General features: G+C 42.2%; 1 protein-coding gene across 7 annotated transcripts in view; it reads left to right on the top strand.

Moving 5' to 3' along the window:
• The window catches only part of DENND5B (DENN domain containing 5B), a 78385-nt gene that overhangs the window by 48702 nt on the left and 12338 nt on the right, over nucleotides 1-17345 (top strand). For 3 of the 7 annotated variants that reach the window (XM_085049463.1, XM_085049461.1, XM_085049468.1), the window contains 11 exons: nucleotides 2437-2624; nucleotides 5050-5583; nucleotides 6854-7085; nucleotides 7466-7552; nucleotides 8673-8823; nucleotides 11369-11462; nucleotides 12406-12516; nucleotides 13987-14118; nucleotides 14678-14830; nucleotides 15304-15382; nucleotides 16599-16680. In XM_085049463.1, coding sequence (XP_084905589.1) covers nucleotides 2437-2624; nucleotides 5050-5583; nucleotides 6854-7085; nucleotides 7466-7552; nucleotides 8673-8823; nucleotides 11369-11462; nucleotides 12406-12516; nucleotides 13987-14118; nucleotides 14678-14830; nucleotides 15304-15382; nucleotides 16599-16680 — 1843 coding nt within the window. The remainder of the gene's footprint in view (nucleotides 1-2436; nucleotides 2625-5049; nucleotides 5584-6853; nucleotides 7086-7465; nucleotides 7553-8672; nucleotides 8824-11368; nucleotides 11463-12405; nucleotides 12517-13986; nucleotides 14119-14677; nucleotides 14831-15303; nucleotides 15383-16598; nucleotides 16681-17345) is intronic. The other 4 variants (XM_085049466.1, XM_085049467.1, XM_085049464.1 and 1 more) reach the window with 3 other exon arrangements.

Raw genomic sequence — 17345 nt, 5'->3', positions numbered from 1 at the left:
CTGGTTTGGGCAGGGGGAACACTGATGTTTCTTTCTCAGAGGGTCTTGGTTTTACTTTGCTGCAGCATGGGAAGGATTTTGAGATCTCAGAACTCCTCTGTGGCATGAAAAGTAATTTTTATGTTGAGCTTTGTGATTTGCTTAACATCTCAGAGCTTCTATACCCAGCATGTGAAATGAAAAGAAGATTATTTCGTTTTGTTTTCTCAGTCATTGTCTGTGATTGAACTTCAAGCTCTCTGGGGTAGATATTTCTGATTGGTTATTGTCCTGTTATTGTGTTATGGAGAATCAACATCAAGACAAAAAATTTTCAAATTGTCCAATTTAGTCTTCTTTCAGAAAAACATTTCTAGGGAATTGACTCAACCCCTTCCCTGGACAGCCTGCTGCAATTCTCAGCAACTCCTGCAGTGAAGAAATTTGTCCCAATATCCAATCTAAACCTCCTCAGGCACAACTGGAGTTTCCATTTCCTCAATCCCTTGTTTCCAGGTTGTCCTCAGTAACCATGGAAGATTCCCTCAAATGCTGATTGGTACAAGAATCTCTCCATCAAAAATTATTTCAGGCCTTACATGATAGGTGTCTAACCTTGTACAGGCTTGAAAGTGCATTAAAGAAAAAATTCTAGTTACTTTTTAACAGATAACAAGAAAACCATTGACAGATTTTTTTAATATTTTTAAATTTTTTTTTTCAATATTATTTTTCTGGAGAGAGCTGGAACTTCCCTCTCTTCACTCAAAAATGCTGGCTAGATAAATGTATTTTATTTTTGCTAACAAGCATTGCTGGATGGTGACAGTGTAACAATTTAGTCATCACAAGTTGGGTTTTTTTTAAAAAAACAGCTTTTCTCATTAAATTTGAATGCCCTCATCCGAAAAGGTCCTTTTGCTGCCAAGACCTGTTTCTCCATGTGGCTGTATAGATCAGAACAGACTTTGAAGTTGTCTCACATACTAAGCCATGCTACTTTTCCTATTTGATTTTTTTGTTTTAATCTTTAAAGCTCTCAGAGTTACCAAATGTCATGAGACTCCTGAACATCACCAGTAGGTATTACAAAGACAAGGAATGCACATCTATAATTGCAGCCATGGCATGGGCAGGGATCCAGCAGTGACTGATCTGACTGATTCAGAGGTGCAACCTTGACTTGTGTGCCTGAAAATAATTCTGAGTGCTGCCTGAATAGCTGTTAGTGAGACAAGATGAGAAATGTTTCTGCCCTGCCAGCTGACCTTGTGCAGATGGAGGCTGCATTTCCACAGAGAGGTGCTAGCAAGGAGAATGGCTTCTGCAATTTGTTGTTGTAATTTGCATTTTGATTCAGGAGCATCTTCCCAGTGACCTGCTAATAGCTGAGCAGTGTCAGATGACAGCACTTGTGCTGCTGTTGGTTCTGCCAAGGGCTGGGGTGGAAATGGGAAGGGTCAGGCTGGGCTCCTCTCCAGGCAAAAACAGGCAGTGGGGCTGTAGGAAAGCCTTGCTGTAAGGATGAGCATCTCTTTAATACCAATCTGTGATTTATTTATTTATTTACTATTTAAAAAAATCGTTCTCAATTTATCCCCTCATTTACAGTAATAAATAGCTCGCAGTGTTGCATCATGCCAGCTGGGTGTTTGGTAAATAATTTGCTCTTAGCCAAGTGCTGAAACATCCAGCTCAGCTAGACCAAAATAAATTTTAATTTAAAAAAATAATGTGCAATGTGCTTACCAGAATTGAAATATTTTGAAGCAATGAAGCAGTGGATTAAATGCAAATCTGGCAAAGCAATGTAATATAAATATATTAGCTACACAGAATATATTTGAGAACTAAATTTTTATTAGGCTTCTGTTTGGATTTAACTTAAAAGCAGTGCTTTTAAATACTTAGGGACTGTAAACTTCTGCTGGTGTGTGGCCAAGACAAGTCTTCTGGAAAGTACACTCAGCCTTGGAAATAGCAGCAAGTGGAGCAGAAGCAGGCAGGCAGGAGCAAGCAAGAAACCACAATGTTTCCTTGAAGTTCACTTCTTTTTCTTCTTCTTCCCTTGTAAAAATACATCCTTTTTATGGAATTAGAGTATTATTATCCTGTACTATAGATACAGATAGAGAAGATATAGATATAGATACAGATAGCTATAGATATAGAACTTCTGGTATCCTTTTAATAAATTAATTAAATGACAGAACAGATCTAGATAGGATAAGAATATCTCTGCTCAGCAGTTTCTTTATGGGAGTAATGAGTTTTAAAATCAGCAAAATTAAATAATGTTTCAGGTTTTTAAGCACTGCCTTATTTTCCAAGCAACATCTTATCATATAAATATGATTTCTGCCTTGTTCTGTCCCTGATATCCTTGCCAAACAGATCTCCAAAGCAAAACCAGGGAGATAATTCAATATTTCTCTCTCTCTCTCTCTCCATGCCCAGATTACCAGCGCCTGATGACGGTGGCAGAGGGCATCACCACGCTGCTGTTCCCCTTCCAGTGGCAGCACGTTTATGTCCCCATCCTGCCTGCCTCCCTGCTGCATTTCCTGGATGCTCCTGTGCCCTACCTGATGGGGCTGCAGTCCAAGGAAGGCACTGACCGCTCCAAGCTGGAGCTGCCCCAGGAGGTCAGTGCCACTTTGGGGTGATATCCTGAGATGTCTCGTTAATGTTTGTGTGGCTTCCTGCTGGAAAATGCTGTTCTGGGGTTAGGAGGGTTTTCTGGCACTGTGGAGAGTGATTGCCAGCTGGAGGGAGATAGCAGGGAAATCTCCTTCTTGGGGGATTTCTGAATTTGGGGAGTGTTGTGGAGCAGAAAGGCTTTGCAAAGTGAGGGCATTGCTGCCCTTGTGAAATCCTTGCTCTCTTCTGTTAATTTAACTAACTAGGAAAGCATTCTGGGAATGACTCAGCTAAACTAGAGGTGAAAAATATACATAATACATTACTGTAAAACAATTATTAGACCAAATCAGTGCTCACAGTGGGGCTGTGGTTGGTCACACCTGATGCTGTTCCTATCTGGTCTGTGGTGTTGATTTAGCACATTTGTTGTGCCTCACAAGGATGGAAACTCAGAACAAACTAACAGTTTAAGAACCCTGGATTTTTATAAAGGTCTGTTTTAAGTATTGTGTGAAAGTGGCTGAATCAGCCTCCTGCAAATCAAGTTTTACCTCATGGATAGAATGACCAAAGCTCATGAAATCTGCTCTGGCAGGGAAGCAAAGCTGCTATCTAGCTGTGCTCCTCAGTAAAACCATGGTAATATTACATAATTGCTGTGATTTTTTTTTAAATTATTTGTCACATGCTTTTGGTTAGCAGATTAAGCTGTCATTTTCCTTCAATTAAAATTTCAATGTGACAGTATTTAATACTGCAGAGTTGATGGAATAACAAATATCACGAGGGAGAGAAGAGCAATAGTAGGGTGTAATCTGCCCCCTCCATGATTAGCAAAAAATATCAGCATTTGTGAACTCCAGAGGTGCAGCAGCTCTGGGAGAGGGAAAGAAAGGAGGGAAGATCTTGAATCTCAAATCCCTCTAGAGAATAAAAAATAAAAACTCTCTCAGCATGCACTCAGTGATGAAGCACTGTTGGCTTTAACATTCCTTTATTGTTCAGGCCAGGGGCTAGCTTGTCAAGCTCGTGCTCTAAATATAAACCATTTGTTTGTTAGAGATAAAAATTCTAACAACTGGCCATCATGCTGTCTTAAGGTTACTAATCTCCTGGCATTAACTTTAATCATCAGATGTTTTTTGAAGGGAGAAGTGAGACCAATTCCCCAAGGGTTTTCTGAATCCAAATCTCATTTTTCAAATTTTGTAAATGATATGCAGAGCTGAAATTAAAAAGCCTTTGAAATGAAATATTGATAGATAAGAAGGCAGTCCCTGAGCTAAAGAACCATACTGGTGCATACCACAACACTGTAATAGCTGCATAGCTAAATAAAGCAAATCGTTTTGTACAAAGAAATGCTTTTTTTTAAAGACTAAATTTAATATGAAAAAGCTGAAAGGGACACTTCTGCTTTCCCAAATGAATCCTAATGCCCTCTAAAGTATCTATGTGAAAGGTGATTAATGTGAATAAACATGTCACTGAAATATCCAATATATTATAAACATGTTTGCTGTGGAATGCATTGCCCTGCTGAAAATTAACCTTTTCAGAAAAGAAGGAAAATAAATCCTTTATCTTCACATAATCTGAAGGTTAGTCTAGGAAGTAAAGAACACTAGAAGTGCCCTGGAGAAGGCAGAGGAGCTGAGCTAATGGCCAGGTCAGGCTAAAAAAGAATTTTGTGAGTTTACTGCATCTCCTGCTCTGCAGTTTTATCCAGGGTAAAACCCCTCAGAGCTCAGCACCTTGGGAATCCAACCTGGTTTAAGATTTTACTCAGCACGGTGCACTCAGACAGTGAATTTCAGATGTAAGCCCCCATTCAGAAGATCAATTACTGTTTCTCATTCTGCTGTTATTCCCGAGGGTGCATTTGCAATGTAATTAATTTTTATGTGGGGTTCTTCCATCCATCCCTCCATCGACACTTTCCTAGTAAAAGTATCTGCTCTGCTAGATTAATGCCTTCACTTAGCTTTAATCTCACAGGCTGAGATCCATCTCTGTTCAGAGCAGAGCTAGGAGCTCTCTCATCAAACCTCAGGCAGAGGAATTGCCAGTATTAAAAACCTCCAAGAAAACAGGGGTTCAGGGAGTGGGAAAATAGGGTTTGGCCTCTAATGGACAAGCTGTGCTCAGACATGATCCCAAAGGATTTCCATGGGACTTTTTTATGTCATTTTTCCTGAAGCAGTGTCACCTTTCCCACTGAACATCTCATCCCTTGGAGGCACAGCTGCAGAGGCTTCTTGGCAGTTGGTGAAATAAATGCGTAAAATAAAATAAATAAACATGAGATGCACTAATTCACACAGAGGGTATTTACATGGGCTGAGTGGTGCTGCACACACCCACTACACCACAGAGGAGCCAGCTCAGTGCTGAGTGTCCATTTGGTGACTTTTCCTTCCATTCCAGGCAAACCTGTGCTTCGTGGACATCGACAACCACTTCATCGAGCTGCCCGAGGAGTTCCCCCAGTTCCCCAACAAGCTGGAGTTCATCCAGGAAATCTCAGAGGTCCTCCTGCAGTTCGGCATCCCCCCAGAGGGCAACCTGCACTGCAGTGACAGTGCCACCAAACTCAAGAACTTGGTCCTCAGCGACCTGGTGAACGACAAGAAGAACGGCAACATCCCCAGCAACGCCCTCAACGTGTACGAGCTGCTGAAAGGCAACGAGACCATCGCCCGCCTGCACGCCCTGGCCAAGAGGACAGGAGTGACCATGGAGAAGATGACCATCAGCAGCCCCCTGGGCGAGGAGAAGGAGGGGAAGCTGTCCTGCGAGGAGCTGGAGCTGAGGGACTACAAGCTGAACGTGCAGCTCCGCGAGGTTTTCGCCAACCGCTTCACGCAGATGTTCGCCGACTACGAGGCTTTTGTCATCCAGGCTGCCCCTGACATGGAGTCGTGGCTGACAAACAGGGAGCAAATGCAGAACTTTGACAAAGTAAAGATAGCTAGCTGTGTGTTTGTGTCTCTGCCCAAAAGGGGGAGGGAGTATGGCTGGGTTGGTGTGGATAGCCTAGGTCGTCTTTAATCTGCCGTTCTTCATCTGCCTCACGGAGAGAATTGTCTGTTTGCATTACTCAGGGCCAGATCTGCTGCCAGAGTGGGTCAGAGCACATCCTCTGAGCTGTTCAGAGCCATCCTGGCTTGTACAGACCAAGCTGGCAGGCTTCTGCCCAGCTCGTGGGGCTGCTCCTGTTGGCTTGGTGCAAGGGGAGCAATGCAAAATTGCTTCCTTTTTTTTTTTTTATTTGTTGAGAGGAGAGGTGCACACGTGAGACAGTAAAAATCTAGTCCTTCGTGTTTCCTAATCTCACAGCAGAGGTTTTTGGTAATGAGTAGTGTTGTTCTGAAGAAGATTGTCACTTTGTTATGGCACAAGGGTGCTGCTGTGACTACATTACAAGAGGGAGAAGGAATCCCTTGAGATTAGGAACAGGGGTATAAAGAGGAGAGCAAAAGGAGTGAGAAATACTGGGAAGCTTGCACAGCTGCTGGGTGACCCTGCAAAGTAGATGGTGCTCTCAGCCATCAGCTTTTTTAGATACAAATCCTTCTGTAGCAAAAAGGTTAGAAGGATAAACAGTGAGGAACAGACTTAATACTGATCTGAGTTGGGTTTTGATAAAAAAGAGTAAATTCTGCCATGCCTTTTATTGGTTTGTTTGTAATCAGGCATTAAACAGTGCAGCATTTCAAAAGGATTGCTAGTGCTTCTGCAATAAAATGGGCTGTTAAGTTTAGGGTTTTCAAAGCTCAGTTAGAGACTCACGCTGTCAATTCTAATGGGAAATTCCTGATGAATTGCCCTGTGTAACATCACGGCAGAGCATGAGCTGAAGAGCACTGTACACATGTGTGACACCTCAATAAATGGTCCCAAGCAGGGATGCCCAGAGCAGAGCTCCCAGGTGGGCACATGTGGTGCTCTGCCTTGCATTGCACAGGGTTTGTTCTGCTTGAGAATGTAGGCAGAATGAGCACTGCTTCAGGAATTCCATATTCCTTTGTTTTCCAGCTGCCACAAAGATGCTTATTTCTTACAGCTGTGAACCAAACCCCTTTGCAGATGCATTCACACCTCTCTGAGGGGTGTTTTTGCCTTGCCCAAGCCTTCCTGCTGGCTGCTGGGTCAGCTCTCTGCCCCAGGATGGCTGAACGTGGCAGTGCTGGGTGGGAATGTGACACTGATGATCTGTTCTGCATTCCAGGCTTCCTTCCTTTCGGATCAACCCGAGCCTTACCTCCCATTCCTTTCCCACTTCATCGAAACCCAGATGTTTGCCACCTTCATAGACAATAAGATAATCTCCCAGTGGGAAGAGAAGGACCCTTTGCTACGAGTTTTTGACTCCAGAATTGAGAAAATAAGGCTCTATAACGGCAGGGCTCCTGCTCTGCGGACATCCAACTACCAGAAGTGCAGCACTTTGAAAGAAGCAGGTATGTTCAGACTGGCTGGTAAAATAGTCAGAAGTACAATGTCAGCCACAAAGAAATATAGGTGCTCAGTGATCTGAGTGTTGCAGTTGATGAGGAAGTTCTAGATGGACCTGAGAGGACTCAGCAGTGGCTTTATCTCATCTAAGCAAAAATTATTCCATGCTGTTGTGAAAGTATTTATTTCATTTCTAAGTAATGCTGGGAAATTATACTTTTAAATTTGTTGGGACAGATTCTAGTAAGCTAGGGCAAACACTTTTCTCATGGTTTTTTTTTTTTTGGTGTAACTCCTGCAGCGTTTTACTTGTTATAAAAATGGCAGAAATAGAAATCTGTGTCAACTTAACTTTTTCTGTCTAAAACCCAATTCTAATTTGCAGGTCAACTGTCTATTCAGCGTCTAGTTTTGGCAGATATTGTGGCACCAGAACCTCATTTTCTGTCTTGTGAAAAGCAGCAAACTGATAGTAATACCAATTTTCCTTCATATTTACCATTCACAGTATATGTGACCCCAGCACTGATCCAGCACTTGTTTGTTTAACTATTTTTGGAACCCTTCAAACCCTCTGACCCCACACCACCCCCTCCTTTGCTCCAAAATGGAACCATACAAAGTGATTTTTATTTTTTTTTTTAGAGGGAGAAAAAAAAACTTGCAGAGTTTCTAATGATAATATATGTAAATCTTGTGACAGTTTCTTTCCCATCACAGTTTTATAAAATAGGAAATGAGTTCTGTGTTGTTCTTGATGAATGAAAAATGGATTTAGCTTCCACATTTTGCAGATCTATTTACTAGTTGGGATATGCTAAAAGAACAGGCCTGCCCATAAATAGATGGGTTACAGAGAGTTAAATATTAAAGTTATTAATTAAATGCTTTCTTCCCCCATACACCTCCTTTCTCCAGCTCTTCACAAGTTAAGAGGGTGACAGGTTTTATTTTCATCCTGCTGGAGATTGGAGACTGAAACCCTCAAATCCCTGAAGCAGAGGATTGCACTGCTTTAGTCTCAGTGGAGCTGAGATTCCTGGGGAGTTCTCCCACTTTTCCAAAGGCTTCCCTGTTTCCAAAAACCTGTTCATCATCCTGAAGCTGCTGCAGTTAGCTGTGTTTTTGAATGCCTGTCATGCAGTAATGGAATATCTATTTCAGAAGGAGGAGAATTATAAATATTTGCAAAACTCAGGTGTCCCCAGGCCATGAATGTGCTCAGGGCAAAACAAGGTGTCCAACCCCACAGCTGGCCTTGGAGGTCTCTGTTCTGCTGGAAAAGCCTTAAAACCAATCATGGAATTGCAGGGAAGGATGACACTGCTCCTGCCAGCTCCTAATGCACCTCGTAGGCTCCTGAAATAAATCCCTGCTTGCTTCCCAGCTAACCTGCTTGCACCCATGCTCATCGTGTTGGGCAGAGAAACTAAAAGCAGAATTAAAAACCAACAGCACAGGCGTGTCCTCCCCTCTGTGAGTGGTGGCTTGCTGTGTCTGAGGTCACTGTTTAACCTCCTGGTGGGTTTGCAGGGCTGTGAGCATGAGGTGTGTTGGTGGTGTGGGTGTTCACCTGTGACTGTCCCCTGCAGCCCAGTCCATCGAGCAGAGGCTGATGAAGATTGACCACACAGCCATCCACCCTCACCTGCTGGACATGAAGATTGGACAGGGGAAATATGAGCAGGGATTCTTCCCAAAGCTGCAGTCAGATGTCTTGGCAACAGGACCCACCAATAACAAGTAAGAGCGGGGTTTTTTTTGTGGATTTAACAGCAGGTTTGTCATGCAAATGGTTCACATTGCTGGAGAGGAGTTCTAATTTTGGATGGGATATAACCAATTTCATGAATCCAGCAACTCTTTCCATTTCTGGTTTATATGAGCTACAAATTTTGAAAATATAACCATAGTTTGGTTTATGTCAGCAGCAGTGTGAGAAAGCTCTGCCTGCTGCAAGTTGCTGAAATCTTCTGGCTCTATTGCAGAATCTCAGAGAATCTATCAATAGGCATCACTTTAAAATAGTTTTCCTTATGACTTTTGAGATTTGCTTCTGTTGATTGGTACCTGTTCTAAAATGTGACTGTAACTCCTGGAGTGATAATTTTGATGTAGGTTGCAGCGTGTTTCAGAATTTGTAAGAACCAAAATCCCATTACTTACCGCAAAGCGATGTCAAAGTGACAAATGCTTGGAATTCCTCCAGCTGTAGATTGCCAAAAAGGTTGGTAATTGGAAAATCTCAAGACCATCTGTTTATATCTTTCTTCTTCCTGGTTTTCATGTGAGCAGCTGAGAAGACTTTCTCTCCCATTAAAGACATGTAATTTTGCTGATTTTACACCCATGTAGGGAACAGCTTTTCCATGCTTTCTGCAAATACAGCATGACTCCTCTGACCACAAAATCAATTGAAGTACAGCCTTGCATTAATTTGAATTTCCCTGGGTATGATTCTTGGAGATACATTTTCCTGACAGGACTGGACCCTTGGGTGTGGAGATGGGGTGAGAGAACATTCCAGCTACATTTCCAGACTCTTCAGATGTAGCTGTTGTGTGTTTATATTATACAATGAATGCAAAGGATATTGCTGTGTAGATCAGAATTATTTTTGCCTGCTTCAGTGTTACATAGCAATTTTTGTCCTGAATTTTGTATGGAAGTCCATTTGTGGGAAAGGGGAAATAATTCCCACGTTGCAGTCAATTGTTGCTGGACAGTAGTGAATAAACCAGTTCAGAGCTGTTTTAATGAAAACATGTCCTCAGTGGCCATCAGTCAGGGATTTATTGCTTCCCTTTCTGGGCTGATAAACTAACAAATACACAGCCAGAGCTCATAATGTTATCTAGCTGTCCTTTCTTGTAAGCAGGAGGAGCTCTAAAGATACCTCTGGCAGTTACTGGGGTGATACATGAATAATATGTTATATCTAAATCACAAATATAATGCAGACAACAAACACTTTTGGTTCCAATTCTACATCCTAGATGTGATTTAACCAATTCAAACTAAACCCAAATTAAACCCAGCTGTGTCCTCCTTCCCACCAGGCAGCAGAATCCCACCTGAGGGACTCCCTTTGATAAATCCCCCACATCATGGGAAAACCTTCTGAACCCACAGAGAGCAGCTGCAGCTTCCTCTGCCTACCAAAGCATCCTCTCCATGCTGCTCTAACCCTCTAAAACACTAATTTTTGCAGAAATCCTCCTAGAAAGCATCCCAGGAGAAAACAGGCTGCAGTCCCTCGGGCAATTTGTGTATTATTTTGGAAAAAAAAGCTGTGGTTTCCAGAGCCCTCATTTCCTTTCTCAAAACCCAGCACCACGCTGTGGTTTCCATGTGTTTCCTCCTTCCCTGGGTGCATTTTTCTGCCAGGCTTTAAAATTATAGCTGGGGCTCCTCTGGCTGATTCATCTGCAGTGATCCAGGAGTGGAATTTGAATGACAAAAAGCCAAGCTACATAAACACTTCATGGCTTTTGATTAGCTAATTGTTAAATTAGGGGGGGGGAATATGCTTACAGTGCAAAACTGAAACAATGAAACAAGCTGTGTTTTCAATCTAATTGATTACCTTGTAACTTAATTTGTACTAAGAAGCTTGATAAATGAGATTAAACATCGCAGAGGAAAACAGTGATTCCCCAGCATGGGAATAGATTTGCATTCTGGCAATTTGTATTGAATGCTTGCAAAGAACAACTGAACTGAATTTTTTCTCCCTTCTTGTGTTCAAGCTTGGGGTTTCCCTTCTTCCACTGCAGACCCATTGGATGTCCTCCAGCTTGATGCCTTAATAATTTTGGAGGGTTTTATTTCCTTCATGTATCTGTGACTTGGTGCAGTTCTGTGCTCTTACAGAATGCTGGAAACATCTGTTCCCAACCCATTTAACCAAAACAAAGCTCTCTGGATAGAGATTCAAGGAAATTTGTTACCCTAGGGTCGGAAATATGTAAACAATGGTGGAAAGAGGAAGCAGAGCTTGGGGTGATCAATATCATAGGTGAAGGTGTGGTTGGAGAATTAGGGACCAATATACTAACAAAATAAAACTTAAAAAGGTGAAGAGCTCCTGACCCACAGTCCATTTTGGGTGTCCCCAAGGGGGACTTTGCTTGCCCAAATGTACCTTGAATAAATCTGTCCTCTTTTTATACCCCTGATTGTTTTGCCCTCTGTTTTCAGGTAGCCTGTTCCAGGCACCAAGCTGCTCCCCCAGGCTTTCCCTGCTGGTTTCCTGCAGCTCTGACCTGTCTCTTTTCTCTCTCCCCAGCCGCTGGGCCAGCCGCAGCAGCAGCACGCAGCGCAGGAAGGACCGGCTGCGGCAGCACTCGGAGCACATCGGGCTGGACAACGACATGAGGGAGGTGGGTGACATCCTCTGAGCTCTGAGCCACCAGCTTGAGGTTTGGACAACCATGTGGTTGTACTTCTGTGGCTGCTGGAAGGTTGGGTTGGTCTCTGTGGCTGGTTGGATGGTGATCTGCTTGTTGGAGATGGTGTACGACTTCAAAGCACACAAAGTAAAGTGGGTTTGTTGTTTTGGAGCCTCACTGCCATCAGGAAAATGGCTTATTTGCTGATTTAGAGCCTGGCCATGTTCCTGCACACTGCCAAGCTCTGGCCAGCTCTGGCAGTCAAGTCCTTGAATAAATGTCAGCCCTGTAGAAGTGAATGAGGCAGGATTCTTCCCTTTTTTTAAAGGCACTTCTTTCCTTTCCCTTACATAGATTTCTGACATGAGTGTGCCTATTTGAAAGGTTAAGACTTTGGGGCCTTTTTGTGCCTGCAGCTTGGAAACTCCCATGCATCTTGTAAATGTCAGTCCCACACATGCATTTCTTCCCCATGTTCTCAGTTCCTCATCCTTCATTAAGTATTTTCTGCCACATTTTTCCATCGATGTCCATATGCTCCTTTTGTGTGTCACTAGCAAAAATAAAGCACTCGTGCTGTTTTGTGGTTAAAACTCGCTGAATGATGTTGGTCAGTGTTGGAGTTTGCCCTCCAAAAAAACCTGAGTGGATGAGAGGACTCTTCAACCATAGCCTCGAGTGATGTTTCCTGGAAACACAGCAAAACAGCACTCATCCATATTTGTTGCTATTTTTGCTAACATGGCTTTGCAAGTATATTTCAAACAGTGCCTCGTGTGTGTAAATCTCAGCAGAGCCTTTTCAGTACTTTGTCATGTATTTACTTTCTTCTTTTTTGTTTTGTTTTGGCTGTGGATCATATGCATGCTTCTTTTGCTTTGTCTCCTCTCTTCCTTCTGGCTGTTCTGCCATCGGGGCATCTGCCTCCTCTTAGCCCTCGGAGGAGCTTTTGCTTCGTCAGAACTCAATGGCCTTCTGGGAGTGGGATCAGGGACCACCCCCTCCTGCACGGCCTCCTAAAAAATCCTTCTCTGAATGCTGCCTGGTATGTTGTGGTTTTTCTCCTCGAAAGCTGCTTTTGAGCTGTAGTTAGCATGAGGAACCTCTGTGGTGGCTGCGTGTCGAGCCTTCCCCCTTTCTTGTAGAGCAGCAAATCCCTGTAGTGCTGGGAAGTGTGGTTATGATCTGAAAGGTAGCTGGGGAGGAACTTCCACACCTGGAAAACACGATGGCTTCAACACTAAAAGATAAGAATTTTGTTTTGCTTTGGGTTTTTTTTTTCCCATGTTGCTCACCTGGTCAAATCCCAAAAGCATTGCCTTCTCACTGCTGGATGTTTGCATCCCAGTGGGGAAGAGGATGAGTGGATGCTGATGAACAGGCAAAGGGCAATCAACTGATTCTCTCAGCCCAACCTTATTCTTCTCTGGAATTTAACACAGTTCTCTCTTTTTTTTTTTTTAAATTAAATTTTAATATAATAAGGCATACAATGAATAAAGTAAGGTTATCTATGCTTTGCACCCTTCAGATTATAACCACACTTTTTATCCCTTCACATTTAAAAAGAAATATTAGTTTTTCTAGTTATATATTCCCTGTATTGCTATATCACTGGTTTTGCTGTTGGTTTTTGCACTGAGATGGAAGTCACTTGTGAGGTTGCTTGCTGAACAACACACTTTCATTGTTTGTAATGTTTTTCTTTTATTCCCAGCTACAGTTTTGGAACTGTTTAAAAATCCTTACAGTGTTGTTGAATCTCTAGTTACCTAACAGAGAACTTCAGTGGAGCACACAGCTTTCCATGGCAGAACCCTGCATTCTTGTCTGACCTGTTGGGTGATGCTCAGTGGTTCTTGTCCAGATTTCTGGGTTGAGAAATTCCAATTGTGTCAGAAAAACTGCAGTCCCAATTAAAAAAAAAAGAAAAAAAAAAAAAATTAGCTATTTCAATTAACTTCAATGTCTTAAGATTTTGGTTTTGCTTTTCCTGTCTACTGGAAGGTGTCCATAAACTATCAAGATGAAAAGTAATGGATGAAATCTCTCCCCTTCACTAAGTGTATTTCTGCTTCTTATCATTTATTTTCAAAGGATTTCTTTTTCTTTTTGTGTATAATCTGGTCATAAACTAGACACTTTTTAATTTTTTTTTTTTAAGTGATAATCAACAGTGGAAAGAAACTTTTCTTGGTGTTTTGACTTTATTGCTGGCTGGTGGTGTTACACTTTGTGCACTTTCTGTGCCTAACGTCATGCTAGTGACTAACAGCACAGCTCACTGGCTGATATTGACTGATTCTGTACCACTCAGGAAAACATCCTGCTTTTTCTGTTCTCAAAAGGGATCATTCCACTTCTCCAGCCTGACACCTAACCACCAGACAAATCAAGATTTTGTTTCTAGACTAACATTAGCTCATTTTTTTTCCCACCACGTTGCTTGCCTAGGGTTAGGATGAGGAGAATCCCTCTGCCCTGTAATACCTAAAATCATTCTCTTTCTTTTCAGAAATACATGCAGGAGGCGAGGAGTTTGGGAAAAAACCTCAGGCAGCCCAAACTGTCAGACCTCTCTCCAGCTGTGATTGCACAGACCAACTGGAAATTCGTGGAAGGATTGCTCAAGGAATGTCGCATGAAGGTAAATCACCCCCTGGCTGCTCTGCCTGGATTGAAATGAGTTTAAATAGCATCTGCAGGTGTTCTCCTGGCTCACAGCTGGAATGGCATTTTGTTCTGCTGGAATACCTGCTGATTGCAGGGTGGAGATCCCTGTAGCATTAGGTTTTGCAGCAGCTGGAAGAGAAAGGAAGGTGGTGTTGCTCTTGTGTTCATGCAGTTGAATTTGATGGAAAGAGTAGAAAGGACAGGAAGGAGAATCAGACATCTTCTGGAGGATTTCCTTCAATTGTTCATATTTACATGTAGCCTAAACAGAACGGCCTGGAGACCCTTGGTCAAAAGGGAAGAATTCAGCATGTGTGGCTTGTTCACGTTGTTTATGCAAAACAAATTAAGTATAACAGTTATTCTTGGTAATTTGCAATCTCTGCAAAGAGATATGAAGTTTCTCTGGTCAGGCTATTAACAATTAGCTTAATCTCTAGATTAAGCATATTTAAATAAACTCATCTGTAAATTCTGTCCCTTCTTGGATAACATTCTTAGACTCCTTTGAAATTTTATTTTTTTTTTAATAGACTAAACGCATGTTGGTAGAGAAGATGGGCCATGAAGCAGTTGAGCTGGGCCATGGAGAAGCCAATATAACAGGTCTGGAGGAAAATACACTGATTGCCAGTCTGTGTGATCTGCTGGAAAGGATCTGGAGCCATGGTCTGCAGGTCAAGCAGGTGGGTAGCTGGAAATTTGGGATTCAATGGCAAATACTGAATGCCATCTCTGCTTTTTAAGCTGCTACTCAGTGGTGTAAATCCAGGATAAAGCAGGAGGTGTCTTTGGGCTCAGAGTCCCTAGTTTATATCTGGTGAGGGTTTGAGGAGTTTGGGGTGTTTGGAGGTTTTTAGGGAGGGATTGTTTTGGGGTTTTCCACTCTGGAATTGCAGTGATGATGATGATGTTTGGTTTATTCCCTTTCAACCAAGGGAAACCCAGAGGGAGGACAGAGAAACAAGGTGGGGGGTGTGACTGCTGGGTCAGTGGGATGGTTCTCTCCTCTTCCTGAGGTTTCATGGCCCAGGAGAGAAGGACTGCTTGTCATTGCTGAACATTTTACCCTTTTAAATGCCATTCCATTATTCTGCCATTACTGGTTATTTGTTTGCCTGGTTTGTTTAAAGCTACACACCACATATTCCATTTTCAGGGGAAATCTGCTTTGTGGTCCCACTTGCTTCAGTACCAGGAGAGAGAGGAGAAGCAAGAGCACAGTGCAGAGTCCCCAGGTGAGTTCTGGACAGGTAACTCCAGGAGAATTCAATCCCAGCAAATTCACTTGGCCATGGCAGGAACCACATGAAACCCAGGCAGGATTATCAGTGTATTTGCTTGCTAATATCCCATTCACATTTTGGGATTTCTCATAATATTGTGGGGATGTCTTGATATCTGGACAGAATAGATTGGAATCACTGGAGGCAGAGGAACATAATTTCGATCCTTGTCTGGAAAATCACTTGATCTATGAGCACTAAATTCCCTTTGAATGAGCACTGAGTGAGGTAGGAGAAGCTGTGCTTCCACAAGAGATGATTTCTGAAGAAGCTGCAAGTGTGGAGCTGGAAATAAGACAGCTGACATTTTTCTTTCAGTGAGCATAATCTGTCTCTCAAATTCCAACAGGAATAGCTCCATGTTCAGTAAGTCTTTATACTGGTGGGTGGTACAGTTCAGAAATTGTGTAATTAATCTCTGTCCATCAGTCTAGGTGCTCAGTTTATGCTTTGGCTTGGCCCCTTGCAATCACCGAATTATTTCTGTGTTACAAAAGAAGTTTTCTGATAACCTTGAGATCCCCCTGGGGTGTTGCAGTAAAAATCTCTGAACTTCAGTGGGTCATTTCCCAAGAACTCTGCAGCTCAAATCCTGCAGATGGGAACTTGTAGGATCAGTCCTCAAAGAGGCATTTATGGACTAACTGGTCTCTCCCATGAAAGGACTTTTTAATAAGCTTCAATGAGTAATGCACTAAACAATCTGGCTGGCAGGCACAAATTCCTGAGAGCAAAATGTGTCACCACAAAGTGGTTTGAGCAGAGCAGAGCACAGAAATGCATGGCATTCTTAGCATTGAACGTGTTTCTGTAGCTTGATTTTATTTGAGTTGAAATAACTCAAAGCTCAGTTGTGAGCTTTCCATTGAAACTCCATAATAATAAAAAAACTCATTGCTGTACAGATATATGTTCATGGATTTCACATACAAAAAAAAAAAAGAAGCTCAATCTCTGAGTTCAGTGCTGGATTAAGGAAGGAATAGGTAATGTATTCAGCATTTTTCATCTAGTTTATTTCTACATTTCCAGGATAGAGTTAATGGCAATGCACAGAAACACTGCAGTTACTAACCACTTCAGGTTGTTTTCAGCTATATGTAAAACAAATGCTTTGCAGACAATTACTGTAGTGTTGTATTAACTTTGTGTATTTTCTCCCCTGCAGTCGGTGGTGGAACAGAAAGGAGAAAGTCTGACACAGGAATTACTCTGCCCACACTGAGGGTTTCCCTGATACAGGATATGAGGTATGCAAATTGCTTCTAAAGCATAAATTGGGGGTTTAATTGTAAATTAAAGCAGAAGGTAAAGATCCTCATTGGCTTTGGGTGTGTAGAGGCTAAAGGGAATTAAACCTTCCCTTCAGCCCGTTTTGAAATCTAAATTATGTGCCTTTCTATTTTGAAAAACTTTTTTGTGTCTTCACTTGATCTATTTTAGCTAACAGAGAATAAAAACCACACAGATGTTACTGGGATTTCTGTTTCCCCAGGGGATTTCTTCAAATAATAAAGCCAACCTCTACAAATAGCAGCAGATATGTTGAATTCCTTGGTATTTTCAGTTTGTTTCTTTTTGTTCCTTTTCAATTACTGACCGAGCAAGTACAGTTGACAGGCAGAGCAAAAGGACATAAATGCTCACAATGCCTGAGCAATATCCTTTCTTTTCAACCAGCATTTTATGGCAAACAGTAATAAATGTACAGAGGGTATAGAATAAATGTAGATATTGAATCAGCCTGGAATTTGGGTGAGTTTAAAGCCATGATATGAAGTTAGGACAGATTCTCTGCAGTAGATCACAGCCTGGCTCTGAGCACCTTTTCAAGCAGTGATTTTTTTGGAACCAGAAGGATTAGAGAGTAAGAAGAGGTGGAGATTGGTGTGGCAGCAGCAGGCAGAAGTTTTTC

This window comes from Lichenostomus cassidix, chromosome 1Ab (assembly GCF_008360975.1).
Source record: "Lichenostomus cassidix isolate B80296 chromosome 1Ab, HeHo_3.0, whole genome shotgun sequence".
NCBI lineage: Eukaryota > Metazoa > Chordata > Aves > Passeriformes > Meliphagidae > Lichenostomus > Lichenostomus cassidix.
Note: the sequence above shows the minus strand (reverse complement) of the source record. Positions and strands in the feature narration are given on the sequence as shown.